Below are 14336 nucleotides of genomic sequence, written 5' to 3'. Positions count from 1 at the left end.
AGTGGTATAGAGAGACAATATAAATTCCTTTTATAGTTATTTTTTATTATTTTATTGTTATTCAAAATGTGAATCCTACCTTTATCAATTTCTCTTTCATCCTATTAAAAGAAACATCTGTAAACTTACATCCGTACCTTATAATTCACCTTCCATAAATCGAGCAGAGGGAAAATGTCTGAGTGTCTTTAGTCTTATATACATAGTGTTATTAATCATGGCTACATAATCCAAACAAGTTCCGGTGTAAATTTTGTACTTGGCTTCCAAGTGTTTCTCCAACAGCTCTATTATCCAAGCTATCTTGGCAGGAAATGAAGGACAAGTTGTTGTAAGATATTCTTTGAAAGCTTTCTCAATCATGGGCATGACTCTCACCATGGCACCAAGACAATTCATTACCTCGCAGTGATTGTTTCAATGCCTCCTGTAACATTTCCAATGGCTGAATCACAGTAAATCAGATTCTCCAAGTTTTTGAAAACGTCTCTTATTGTCTCACTTAGTCGGAGACTGCCTGCCCCATGTGATACCTGTTAGAAAAATCACGAAATTATTCTAATTTTCTATATAATGAAAGTTACTTGAACCATTTCTCTATAACATTTGGTTGCAAAAGCTCTTATGGATGCAATACCTTAACAAACAAATCTGCAGTGCAGATGATGAAACTGAAGACACAGTAAAGAAATGTTTTCAGCAGGTTCCATTTCCCGAACAGAGAGTTGAAGGAGGAACTCAAAGCGTAACAGAGCAATCCAAGTACGCCTGAAGCAAAACGAACAAAACTCCGTAGTTGTGGATGATTTAGCCACATCTTAATTTCGTAAGAGTTGCTTCAAGGGACGGTAAGAGGAGCCATTGTTGCTGTTCATACTTCAGTAAGATAGCGAGCCTTCCGCTGTTTTCAAAGATAATTGACTTGTAACGTGATTGAAAGGTTCAAGTTTTTGGACCTATTTCTAATTTGTTTTTCTAAGTCTACAATCTATTATTAAGACTGAAGATGGTTTGTGATGGAAGATTGGAAGGCTAAGATTAGTTCGTCTTTGGGATAATGTTGGTGACTAATGCTAGGATTATATTAGTAATAGGAGTGAATTCAATTCAATTCAAAATTGCGTTTTCATATATTGTGCTTTTTTTTTTTGGTCTTGAGCTAAGCTCAAAAACCCTACCCAAACCCCGACCCACCCGACCCAATATCCTAACTAATTTCTCTCCACTTCAACGCACTTCAACACCATTGCAATTTGCAGGAAGATGCTCCCTTTATTGTTGTTATCTCTCCTTGTTGCAACGAACAGATTCCAAGCTCCTTCTTCCATTAATTAATGATTTTGGATCAAGCAAAGTGCAATTGGGTCAAGTCCAAATAGGTCTCTCTGACGTCCTCCACACGAAGGTTAGCCACAGAGGAAAGAGGAAAAGCAAACAAAGCCGCAGCCATGCTTCACCGGCGGTCTTCTTGCTATCCATTCATCAATCTCTGATCTCCTCCGAAACTCTGAATTCCATTTGGGCATTGCGTTGGGCCTGTGATATCTTCCTTTTGACACTTGCAGTTTCCTTTTCATCTCTTTTGATGATTCTTGCTAACTCCTTTGGAGGCCTCACACACCATTGTCGCCCTAAAGCTCTCGAAGAAGCCATTTCTACCACTTTATGTGCCACCTTATTACCCTCCCTTGAGGTCCAGGTTAGACCAACTTCTGACTGATTGTTTATTAGTTCGAATATGTCATTTAACACTGCATCAATCTCCCAAAGCTTGCTTCTTGATTTAATTGTTTGGACTAGTACTAAATTATTTGTCTCAATTAAACATCTCCCTAATTGCAGATTTTTAGAAAGAATCATGGCGTCCCTCACGGCATGAGCTTTAGTAGCTAATGGAGATATTGTTTTGAAGTTCATTGTAGATCCAGATAGAACCTTACCATCACAGTTTTTTATCACTACTGTCCATGCTGCTTGACCAGTTTCTTTATCAAAGGATGCATCAATGCTAATCTTCATCCAACCATCTGGCGGTGGTCTCCAGGTAATTTGTTTCCTGTGTCTGTTATTTACGACTTCTTTTACTTTTTCTTTCTGCTCTGTTGATTGTCTGAATTCTGCTTCTTTGCTGGTCGCCATAATAATTGTTGTTTTTGGGCTGAGCTGTTTATGCTGAAATATAAAAGAGTTCCTAGTTTTTCAAATAGACCAACTTATGAATGCCAAACTGTTGATCCTACTCTGTATTCCACATCCATCTTCAGCCTTCAATCTATTGACTATTGCTAGTAACCACATCGCGAAAGATGTGATATTACTAGGGGTGGGTGAACATTGAATCTGGGATCCAAACCACACTGCTCTAGTCCATGGGTATAGTAATAGTGCATATTCTATTGTCTCCTCTGCCTCTTGACAAATGCTACAGGTAGAATTTTTTACAATTTTCCTTGTAAATAGATTATAATTCACAGCCAAAATATTATGACAAGCCTTCCAAAGGAACATTTTCAATTTTTGGGGAATATGCATTCCCCCAAATTGTCTTCCATAACTCCTTCAGATCCGTACTTGATGATGCCTGATTTCGAGCTTGAGTTATCTTCTCTGCCCTTGCTAGATGATACCCCGTTTTTACCGTATATTCTCCGTTTGCCTTATACGGCCAAATCAGACTATCTTGCTTATTTATTAGGCTTATTGGTGTCTTCATGATTCTCTCGCCAACCTGATTCGGAAAGATGTTATGAACTTTCCTCACATTCCAACCCTCTCCATCTGTCAGGAGTTCCTTCACCTTTATGTTTCTTTCTCCAATTGGGAGTTCTAATCTCCCACTTCCTTCTATCCAATTCTCAGCCTATACATTCACCTCTGATCTATCACCAATACTCCAGCAACCTTTCCTTCTCAAAAAGTCTCTCCCTTCCAAAATACTGTTCCAAATCCACGAAGCCTCCTTGCTCCTCTTAACTTCCCAAAAATTGCCATTTGGACAATAAAGAGCTTTGAGAATTTTACCCAAGTTGCATCCGGATTTTTGATAACTCTCCAAGCTTGCTTCGCCAAATAAGCTAAATTATGTACCTCCAAGTCCTTAAAGCCTAATCCTCCATCAAGTTTTTCTGCCATTATTTTTGCACTCAGTCGATTACAGAAATTCTTTGGAAACTTTACTACGCTCATAGCATATGACGGTATTGCCTGTATTACTGCCTTAATTAGCACCTCTTTTCCTGCCTGATTCAGAAGGTTTTCTTTCCAACCCTCAATTTTATTATCTATTCTCTCCTCTATCCATGCTAAAGCTTGGTTTTTAGATCTTTTCCATTTTGCTGGTAAGCCAATGTATTTTTCTGGATTTTCCCAAGCTGAAATTCTCAAAATTTCTTCTATATTTACCCTTGTCTAGATTGGGATAGCATTACCAAAAGAAATTCCCGACTTCTGAAGGTTAATTTTCTGCCCCGAGGCTTCCGTATAACAATTAAGGATTTGAATAATCTGGTATACCTCTTCTTCATTTGCCTCTGCAAAAATAATACAGTCATCTGCAAAAAGTAAATGCGTAATGAAGGAGCATTAGAAGCTAATTTTATTCCTAAGATAATATTCTTGTTCTGGGCCTCATTCATCAAAATAGTAAACACTTCTGCAGCATTAATAAACAGATAGGGAGATAAAGGATCTTCCTGTCTTAAACCTCTTTGTGGAACTATCCTTTTTGATAAATTTTCATTAATTTTAATCCTATAGTTTGCACTCCTCACACAACTCATTACCAACTTAATCAATTTCACATCAAAACCAAAAGCTTTGAGCACCTTTTCCAAAAAGCTCCATTCAAGTCTATCATAAGCCTTATTCATATCTAGTTTAATGGCTAGCATATCGACAACATTTTTCTCTTTCCTTTCTATTTTATGAAAAGCCTCTTGTACTATAATAGTATTATCCTGAATAAGTCTTTCCCCTACAAAAGTACTTTGTATCGGAGATACAATATTCCTTAAAAAACCTCTCAATCTTAATACTAAAATCCTGGATATAATTTTATAAATAAAGTTACAACAGCTAATAGGTCTGAGGTGATTTAGGTTTTCAAGATTCTTAATTTTAGGGATTAAAACTAGGGTGATTTCACTAATATCATCCGGCATGACTCCATCAACAAAAAAATTCCTCACCACTTCACAAACATCCCTTTTAATAATATCCCAATGCTTTTGATAAAACCTACCATTGAGGCCATCCAGACCAGGTGCTTTCATACCACCCATACTGAAAACAGCTTTCTTAATCTCCTCATCACTTATATCTTCTATAAGGCATTTATTCATCTCATCAGTTACTCTTTTAGGAATTTTCTTAATGCACTCTCTCATGTTCACCTTATAAGAGGCTTTGAATAATCTTAAAAAATAATCCTCTACTAAACTCAAAATCTCAGTATCTCCTTAAATCCATTGTCCTTCTTCATTGTTAATTCTATCAATTCTATTCTTATCTCTTGTATGAATAGTTGTGGCGTGAAAGAAAGATGTGTTTTTGTCGCCCCACTTAACCCATTTAAGTCTAGATCTTACGCCCCAATATTTCTCTTCTTGCATCCACAGCTTACTAATCTTATCCCTAATCTGTGCTATGCTATGTTGCTTATCTTCTGTGAACTCAGAGTTTTGTAACTCTTTTAGCCTCTCCTTTAACTTGGTTATTTCCAAATCAGCCTTAGCAAAGGTCCTTCTACTCCATCTTTTTAAATCCTCTTTACAATGCTTAATTTTTTGAGTAAAACTATTCCAGTTGTATATTTGTGCACTTATCCTATTCCTTCCTTTTTGAATAACTTCTTTACATTCCTCGTGGTCGTCCCAAAATGCTTCATATCTAAAACACTTATTTACTTTTTTAACCGGATTAAGATTAAGTACTAAAGGGCAGTGGTCAGAGCTAATAGCTGGGAGGGATTCTAAAGTGGCATGTTGAAACATTTCCCTTGAATTCATTTGCCTTTAGATCAAGGTCCATTAAACGGTTAGTGTTAACAAAATTTTTAAACTCTTCCACCTGTTCCTTAGGTTTAGGGTGCAGCCCAATCTTTTCTTCTTGTGTAAAAATATTATTGAAATCACCTAAATAGGCTTATGGTTCCTCTGGATTAATATTACTCTCAGTTAGTGTTTTCCACAGCCTCTTTCTATTCCTAAAGATAGGATTACCATACAAAAAGTTACAAGTCCAAACATTGCCTTTGCTATCACTAATTTTAGTTTTAATATAATTATCACACCAAGAGTAAATATTAATATTCACATTATCTTTCCACAAAATACATAGACCACCGGACAAGCCCCGAAATTCTACACAAAAGTACTTATCAAAATGTAACCTTCTTCTAATCCTTTTTATCTTAATATCCTTAGCTCTGGTTTCCATCAAAAAAACAATAGACGGCTTTTTCTGTTTACATAAATTTAAAAGTTTAGAATTGTCGAGGATACCGCCATTCCACGACGATTCCAGCTAAGTATGATCATGGCTGAGGTTGGGGCATGTATAGGCCCGCCTCCTCAGCCATGATACAGTTACCTGGTTCCCATTCAGCTGTCATCATAACCAAGTTTTCTTCCTTCTCTTTCCTTGCTCCATTGCTTTCCACCTTGTTGATCTTTGATAAACCACTATTTTATGGTTTATATTGTGTTTAATTGTGTGGTTTTATCATGATCCTTACCCACTTATTCATTAATTTAGCATGCATTTATATTTCCTTCCTGAAATTATTACATGATTGAAAACTGCTTCCTAGAGACTTTTAATTATGCATTTTAATTCTCCTTTATTCTGTTCGATGCCGTAATCTGTGTGTTAAGTGTTTCAGGCTTTATAGGGCATGAATGAGTTGGAGATTGGAAAGGAAGCTAGCAAAAATGGAAGGAACACAAGGAATTGAGGAGATGACGAGCGAGAAGTCACGCGGTCGCATGGATCACGCGACCGCGTGAAATGGAAGAAATTAGAGTGACGCGATCGCGTGCCTGACGCGACTGTGCGGAATGGAAGCTATAACAGGACTATGCATCAGGGTCTAAGCAATCAAAGGTGGTTTTTGATGAGAGAACTTTTGCGTGGTCTAGAATTCAGAATAAATTCCCCGGCAACGGCGCCATTTTGAAGAACTGAAGATTGATGGTTTAGAAGTTATAGTAAACTCTCGTTGTAAGTATAGTTACTAAACCAAGCAATCAACCTTTCTTACAAATGGTGCCGTTGCCGGGGAATTTATTCTGAATTCTAGACCACGCAAAAGTTCTCTCATCAAAATGGCGCTGTTGCCGGGGAATTGCAAACATGTGCCTTATTATTGGTTATTGTAAATATTTAAAAAAAAATTCCAGATTTTTATTTTAAAATTTTTATCTTATCTTATCTTATTTTTCAAAATTCAATTTTTTTTTAAATCATCTCTTTTTCAAAATATTTTCTTTTTGTTAGTTTTTATTTTTATTTTCTCTCACTACTATGAACTCTCACCCCTTTGGCTATGAGTCTAGTTACAATTATGTTGCAGGAAGAAGAAATTACAATGAGAACAGGCATCAAGGTTGGAATAATCAAAGATGGGAGGAGCCACAAGGATTTGATCAACCCTCATGGCAACAACCACCTCCAATGGACTATCAACAACCACCACCATATGCCTATGAACCCTCTCCTCAACATGACTTTGGACCACCATACTCACAAGCTCCTTTCCGCCATTCACCTCCATATAACCCTAACCCTCAACCACCATACCGACCACCTTATGAGCCATATGAACCATATATAGAACCACCCCAATTCCAACCCAATTACTCACAAGAACTACCACTTCAATATTCACCATCTCCATATCCATCAATCCAAGAGCACTATGATCCTATTTATGATAGCCGAGCGCATCAAGAGACAAAAGATCGTTTCAAGGAAACGGTGGATCGATTTCAGGCAACCTTTCATCAAGTGGAGCAAGCGATAAATCAATTAGCTTCCCGACGTTCAAACACTCAAGGAACCCCCATGGCTTCACGTGGACAATCTAATGAAGAACGTAGCATGAAGGAGATACTAGAAACTCCAGTGAATAATACGGAGCATGACTTTGTACTGGAACAAGTGGAGGAAGCCGGAATTATTGAAGAAGAAAAAGTGGTTGAAGACTTAGGAGATGCAGAACCTCCATGGGAAAGTCCAGTCATAGAACCCCCTTCCAAGACGTTCGAAATTGATGCTGAGGAGGGTGTACAACCTCCAAGGCATATCACAATTGAAGACTTAGAAGAGGTTGATCAAGAGATAGAGATTCAAGAAGAAGAAGCACAACCTCCCATGCCCTTGGAAAGCAATGAAAAGGAGATTGAATTGGAAGAAAGCTACCAAGAGGAAGAGGTTGAAATTGAAGAAGCTTGCAAAGAGGTGGTAGTTATCAGAAAAGAGCACAAGGGAGTGGAGCTTGCAAATTCATTAGAAACACCTCCCCCTAAGTTGCCATCATCCTTCACAACATTCAAGTGGGTAAAATTTATATCCCTTAGCTTTCTAATGCCACTTGAATATGGGCTACTGAAAATGGATGGTTAACTTAGAGCTCTTTGTGGCATTAAGAGTAAGAGGAAGATGGTCAGTGGTAAGAATTGTCCTGCAAGGTTCATCATGGTTGGAAGCTTTAAGTTTAAACGCAAAGGTTGGTGTAAAGCTCAACTGAATGGGTCTAGGAAGCTGTTTGGTAGCTGCAGTGAGAATTCAAATTACTTATCACCCAGCTGGAAAGATACAGATCCCGACACAAATGGGTGTAAAAGTAAGATTTGGGATCCTGGAATCTGCTCTGACATTTGTCACCCCGGGAGCCTAAGAATCTGTTTGAAGCTTCTTAAGGGCTTTACATGCCTAGTTTGGGACCCCGGAGGTTATTGGAGATACAAACATTGGTGGAGATTCCTGGATCAGTACAAGCATAAGCGACCATGACAAGGATCTCGCCAAATGTCCAACTTAAGGACTTTAACTAAAAGTGCTAGGTGGGAGACAACCCACTATGGTATGATCGTCCCTTTTCAGTTTTAATTCTAATATGTTTTGTTTGTTTTTGAATTTTTATTGAACCTGGAATCATGCATAGCATTCATATTAAGCATTGCACTCTGCATACTGCATAATCATAAAAAAAATCCGCATGCGACGCGAGCGCGTCGCTGACGCGTCCGCGTCACCAGTGCGTTTTGAAGAAAGGATAATTAAACAGAGAGTCACGCGAGAGCGTGGCTGGAGGCGTGCCTTTGGCACAAATTGATCCACGCAACCACGTCGCTGACGAGTCCGCGTCATGTGGGAACAATGCCTGCCACGCGTCCGCGTCACCCACGCGAACGCGTGCCTCAAATTCGACGTAAAAAAGGGTGTATGGCCGAGAGTTGCGCTAGAATTGGCTGGACTCGTGCTAGCAGCACCAGCCCTGCCACGCGAACGCGTGCCCGACACGTCCGCATCAATCCCCATAATATGGCCTATCATGCAATCGCGTCACCCACGCGACCGCGTCACCCAAAATCTTGGCAAAATGAGTTTCAAACAGAAAGTTGCGCGAGCGCGCGGCTGCACTCGCGCTAGTAGCACGATTTCACTCACACGATCGCGTGCCTCACGCGGCCACGTCACTTGACAATAGCGCCAACCGCGCGAACGCGTCCCTCACGCGTTTGCGTCGCTTGCGCCGCACAACTTATCCAAAGCCGCCAAATATCTTATCTTTTCTTCCCTATATCTACTTCTTTTCTTCCCTTCTTATTTCTTTTCTTCTTTCTTCTTCCTTTTTTTACTTTCTTCTTCTCATCCCTCTTCACTTCCATTAAATTTATTTGTATAGTTTCATTCATTGCATTATCTTCATTGGTGTTAGATATTTATTTAATTTGCTTGTGGATTATTCAAAGAATTGTTTGACAATTATATAACTTTTAAAAAAAAAAGGTTGCTTGCATGTTCAATTTAATACTTTCAATGACTTATTTACCATGCATGCTATGTGTTTGTGAAAAAGCCCGTATGGCATCATGCACTTTTCTACATTATTCTATTTAATGCCTGCTTTTCACAAATTCCATTTATTATTATATTAATTGATTTTAATTGTCAATACAAATGTGATAGTTTGTTACGGAGTGATGCTTGATCTATGCTACTCATGCCCTTGCCGGCATGCCAATAAACATCCTGCATCTACTTACCCTTTAATGCACTTATTCTATTCCCTTTGATGAACTTTTCACATGTTGTCATGACCATGTGTAACCTTCATTGATCTATAGCGTGCATTGACTATCACTCACTCATTCCTCTTCCTTGCTCTATCCCTTAGAATTTAATTTACTTTCTCTTCCCTTTTTCAGAATGGCCACTAAGAAAGGCAAAGAGAAAGCTACCCCCAAAACTACCGGCAAGGAAAGGAACAAAAAGAGCACTAGCTGAGGAACCACAACCCGTCCACTTGCACATCTTAGCATGCACCGAGGACGGTGCAATCTTTAAGTGTGGGGAGGTCGATATCGATCTTCATGGGTTAGTTACTCTTCTACCTCAACACCAATGGTTTATTTTTCTTGTTAGTTGTTGCATTTGCATATTTGATTGCATATTTATTTGATTTTGTGCATTTAGTTACTACTTGGTTAAAGTAATATTTTCTTTTTCAAGAAATTTTTATAGTATTTCACTAAACACACAAAACCAATGAGATTTTGAGCCTATTTGATTGGTTGCATTTTATCAACCAATATTTTATTTTTGGTGTGTTTTTCTCTCTAAAATTGTGATCTTTGTCTTGCTTAATTCTATATTTCCATTGTTTGATGTATGCATGCATTGATATGATTGAGGCCCTTGTTTCACTAAGCTTACATACCCATATGGCCTTACCCTTTCATTATCCTTTGCAAACCAATTTGAGCCTAATATACCCATTTGTTCTTTACTTTAGCTCATTACTAACTCTAAGAGGAAAACAATAATGTCCTTAATTTGAATCCTTGGTTAGCTTAGACTAGTAAAAGTGCTCATGATTTAAGTGTGGGGAAGTTGGGTTTGAAAATATTTGGTTTGAATAATTGGGTGTTGTATATTTTAGTGAAAATATGCAAAATAATAGTTGAGCACATATTATTGCATTCAATACCTCAATCATATGCATTGAGAAAAATAAAAAGAAAAAGAAAAAAATAATAAATAAATAAAAAAAGTGAAAAAGAAAAAGAAAAGAGCAATTAATAAAAGGGGACAAAATGCCCCAAAGTAAGTGTTGGTATCAATGCATATGTACTAAACTCAATTTTAGGATGCATGAACATGTGGAAAGCACAGTTAATGGGAAGTTAGATTTTGCATTTTAATTAAATGGATTGTCTTAAGTTAGGTGGAAAGTTTATGTTAATTAAGGGTTCAGATTTTAGTCCACTTGGCCAAATACAATCCTACCTTGACCCTAACCTCATTACAACCCTTAAAAGACCTCTTGATTTGTGTATTGGTGCATTAAATTTTTGTTGATTTTTATATGAAGAGCAAGCTATAGAAAGCATGATTAGTAGAAAATTGAGAGAATTGACCCTAGACACTTGAGAGTTAGAATGATATACACCACCAAGTAAGGGTTAAGCGCTTAATTATATGTTCCCTGCTTTCATGAGCTATCTTCTTCTTGCAAGTTATTTGTATTGTATTTTGTGATTTGAATTAGTGAAATCCAGTTCATATTTATTCTTGAAAGATTTATTTACTTTTTCACCAAGTAGGTAGAATCATTTTAGCATGTAGTTGCATTCACATTCATAGGTGCATTGCATGAGTCTTGCCTTTCCTTACTCATTTATTTGGTCTCCTTGAGTTTAGTATGAGGACATGCTAATGTTTAAGTGTGGGGAGGTTGATAAACCACTATTTTATGGTTTATATTGTGTTTAATTGTGTGGTTTTATCATGATCCTTACCCACTTATTCATTAATTTAGCATGCATTTATATTTCCTTCCTGAAATTATTACATGATTGAAAACTGCTTCCTAGAGACTTTTAATTATGCATTTTAATTCTCCTTTATTCCATTTGATGCTGTAATTTGTGTGTTAAGTGTTTCAGGCTTTATAGGGCATGAATGAGTTGGAGATTAGAAAGGAAGCTAGCAAAAATGGAAGGAACACAAGAAATTAAGGAGATGACCAGTGAGAAGTCACGCAGTTGCATGGATCACACGACCGCGTGAAATGGAAGAAATCAGAGTGACGCGATCGCGTGCCTGACGCGACCGCGCGGAATGGAAGCTATAATAGGACTATGCATCAGGGTCTAAGCAATCAGTCTTCTTTTCCTGGCTGTGCTTAATATGTAGGGTAATAGGGTTTCTTTGGGTCTTCGGTCTCGGGAAGGGAGGCTTCTATTTATCTACAAGTATGATGGATTCTAGATTTGTTCCAACTTCCAAGATATAATTATTTGAGTATCTTCAAATTAAGGTGGAAGTAAATACCAGGAATTTGGATTCTCTAAATTTTGAATTTTCATTTTAGAAGGTAAAGTGTGATCCTTCACCCTTGAATGATTTCTCTCTCATATTTTCTCTTGGTTCCACTTATAAAATAAATGGTGAGAGATTACACTTTACACTCTAAAGTAAATTTCAAAATTTAAAGGATTCAAATCCAAAAATCAGGTAGGTTTGCAGGTTATTTTAATTTTAAAACTCAATTTCTTTGTAGAATTGAATCATTATGTAGTGCCAGAGAGCTCAACATTATCAAATTGATTGCAATAACTAAAAAAAATTTATACTTTCTTCCTAACTTTAATTATATTTATTGCCGTGTTTACAACAAAATTACAAAAATGCTATTTGTACATCAAAATTAGCTACTAAAATCAGACACCAATCTATTTGTGTATCAATACATATTTGGTTTAACTTATTTTTAATGTATATTTATATTCCAACATGTATTTTATACTAGTGGCTGACTTTGGTGGCTAATTTTGGTTTCCACGTAACATAGTCCAAAAAGTTATTATGTGTAACTCTTTTAGTTACATGATGAATATCAATGGCTAAGAGAGGGGGTTGAATCTTGTCCTCTTTTAATTTTATTTTCAAAGCTTAAATTTGTTGAGAAACCCGGTGCAGAATTAGAATACCACAATTGAACCGGCAAGAGCACCGGGTCGTACCAAGTAATACCTCAAGTGAATGAGGGTCGATCCCACGAGAATTGATGGACCAAGCAACAATAATTAAGTGATTCATTTAGTCAGACAAGCCAAAAATAGTGCTTTGGATTCAAGAACATTAAATAGTAATTCGAGAATTAATAAAGCAAGCAATGAGCGGGTTATGAAAATTATATGAGAAAACAGTTAAGGTTTGAGAGATATTTATTTTTTTTCGGATTAATAATCTTTACCAACTATTTTAATCATGCAAGATTCAATTCATGGCAAACCTTAATTGATTAAACCCTAATTCCTTAGTGATTTAATGTCTTCTAACCTAATTAACCACCAATTCCTTGGTCACTTAATTTAGGATTAAAGGGTTAAGTCCAATTCTAGTTTATTAGCCTCAAAAATCCTAATTACCAAATATAAGATGATTATATATCACATATCACGTTAATTAGTCCAGACAATTAGTGGTTTAGGAGGAATTACTTTCAAGTTATGTTCAAGTAAATTACTTTTCCAAAATTTAACAAGAACTCAAGTAAAACAAGGGTTATCTTCAAATATACCCCGATCCCTAAGATGAAAAATGAAAGCAAATCCTTGAATTTGAATCAATACATTAATTAGAAGTAGAATATCAATAGTATTACTCCATTGAAATAAACAGAGCTCTTAACCTTAACAGGAGAGGTTTAGTTGCTCATGACTTAGAGAAAAATTAAGTTTGTAAAAAGTGTGTAAAATCTAGCATGAGGAAGAAGAGAAAAGAAGAAGCCCGAAGGGCTAAATTTTTTTCTTTTTATATCTAACCTAATTGATTTGAAAATAAAATAAAATAAAACTACTAAAGCCTAAAAGATTGTGTTTTGGGAATAAAAATAAACAAGAGAAAATAAAATAAAGTAAATTATTCTTCAAATCTCCACGAATGAAGCCGTCCTTGAAATTCGTGTATGCAGTGCTGGCAGTAAACGCCAGGTTCGGTGTTTAGCGTCGATGAGACAGAGAAAGTTGTGAGCGTTACTGTCTTTCTAGCGCTAAATGCCAACCTCGGCGTTTAGTGTCACCAACGCCTGATTGTTGCATGAATTACGACGTTCCTGGCGCCAAATGACAGGTTCGGCATTTAGCGCCAACTTGGCAGCTTCAATCTTTCTTCTGTAAAACTCTGTCAAACTCGCCCCTATTTTTTCGAAATAAATAAAACTACAGTACGCCTTAAAGTAGCATCCAGATAGGCTTCAGACACTAAAATCTCAAGAAAACTCGATAAATTCATATCTAAAATAATAAGAAAACAAAGAGAAGATGCTCACGCATCACAACACCAAACTTGAATTGTTGCTTGTTCTCAAACAATTGAAAATAATATAAAACTGAGAAGTGAATTTGCTCGAGAATTGAGTTTTTAATTAAGCTCCTGTCTATTCACTGAGTGGGGTTAATGACACTGTGTTCTTGAACAGTTTCGGCATCTCACTATCCTTTGAAGTTCAGAATAGTTAATGTCTCTTAGAACTAGAACTCGGATAATATTATGAATTCTCTTCCTTTTTAACCTTTGATTAATCCTTGAAGACAACTTTTTCTTATCTCTTCTTTGGTTCTTTGCACCTTGAGCCTAGTCCTGGCTTCTAAATGTTTTGTCTCAAGCTGCATTTGACATAAAAACACCACAAGCACTTAAATGGGGAACTCTTTGAGTTTTAATTTTTTTTCTTTTTATTTTTTCCAGTTAGTGGTGCTCAGAGCCTTTGGTATAGTCTTTATTCACAATTGGTCTCGACTCTTAGTGCTCTGTCTCAAGAATTCCTTGACACATTCACACCACAAGAATATGGCTAGGAAAACAACTCTTTGAGCTTTTAATTACATTTGACCTTCCTAGCCATTGATGTTCAGAGCCTTGGACCTTACTTTTTATTTTCTTTTTCTTTTTGCTATCTATTTTTCTTTAAGGATTAATTTCTTGTTTAATTTAGAGAAACCATAATATTTCTCTAAATTCCTGTACCTCAAGAATCAACACTCTTAACTTCAATATTGATGAGCGGATAATTTATACGCTTTTTGGCATTGTTTTTAGTATGT

The 14336-nt window shown here is 36.7% G+C and overlaps 1 protein-coding gene and 1 long non-coding RNA gene across 2 annotated transcripts; one reads left to right on the top strand and one right to left on the bottom strand.

The window, feature by feature from the left end:
• Window positions 1-130: 130 nt before the first annotated feature.
• Window positions 131-964, bottom strand: LOC127740589 (uncharacterized). The gene is made up of 2 exons (XM_052251682.1): window positions 638-964; window positions 131-533 (listed from the first exon to the last, which is right to left on the bottom strand). The coding sequence occupies exons 1-2, from the start codon at window positions 815-817 to the stop codon at window positions 399-401; spliced, it is 315 nt and encodes a 104-aa protein (XP_052107642.1). The 5' UTR covers window positions 818-964; the 3' UTR covers window positions 131-398.
• Window positions 965-1355: 391 nt separating this feature from the next.
• LOC127740704 (uncharacterized) lies at window positions 1356-6100 on the top strand. Its single transcript, XR_008001522.1, has 3 exons — window positions 1356-1699; window positions 1843-2044; window positions 5882-6100. It is a non-coding gene; the product is annotated as an uncharacterized LOC127740704 (long non-coding RNA).
• Window positions 6101-14336: the final 8236 nt, after the last annotated feature.

The sequence above is a fragment of the Arachis duranensis genome, chromosome 7 (assembly GCF_000817695.3).
Source record: "Arachis duranensis cultivar V14167 chromosome 7, aradu.V14167.gnm2.J7QH, whole genome shotgun sequence".
Taxonomy (NCBI): domain Eukaryota; kingdom Viridiplantae; phylum Streptophyta; class Magnoliopsida; order Fabales; family Fabaceae; genus Arachis; species Arachis duranensis.
The sequence above is the reverse complement of the archived record's forward strand: the minus strand, read 5'-3'. Positions and strand labels throughout refer to the sequence as shown.

Excerpts from the sequence above, each read along its gene's own strand:
- LOC127740589 (XM_052251682.1), bottom strand. The coding sequence starts at position 817 with ATGTGGCTAAATCATCCACAACTACGGAGTTTTGTTCGTTTTGCTTCA. Across the intron at positions 534-637 it reads CTGCAGATTTGTTTGTTAAG|GTATCACATGGGGCAGGCAG; the intron begins GTATTGCATCCA and ends TTTTTCTAACAG.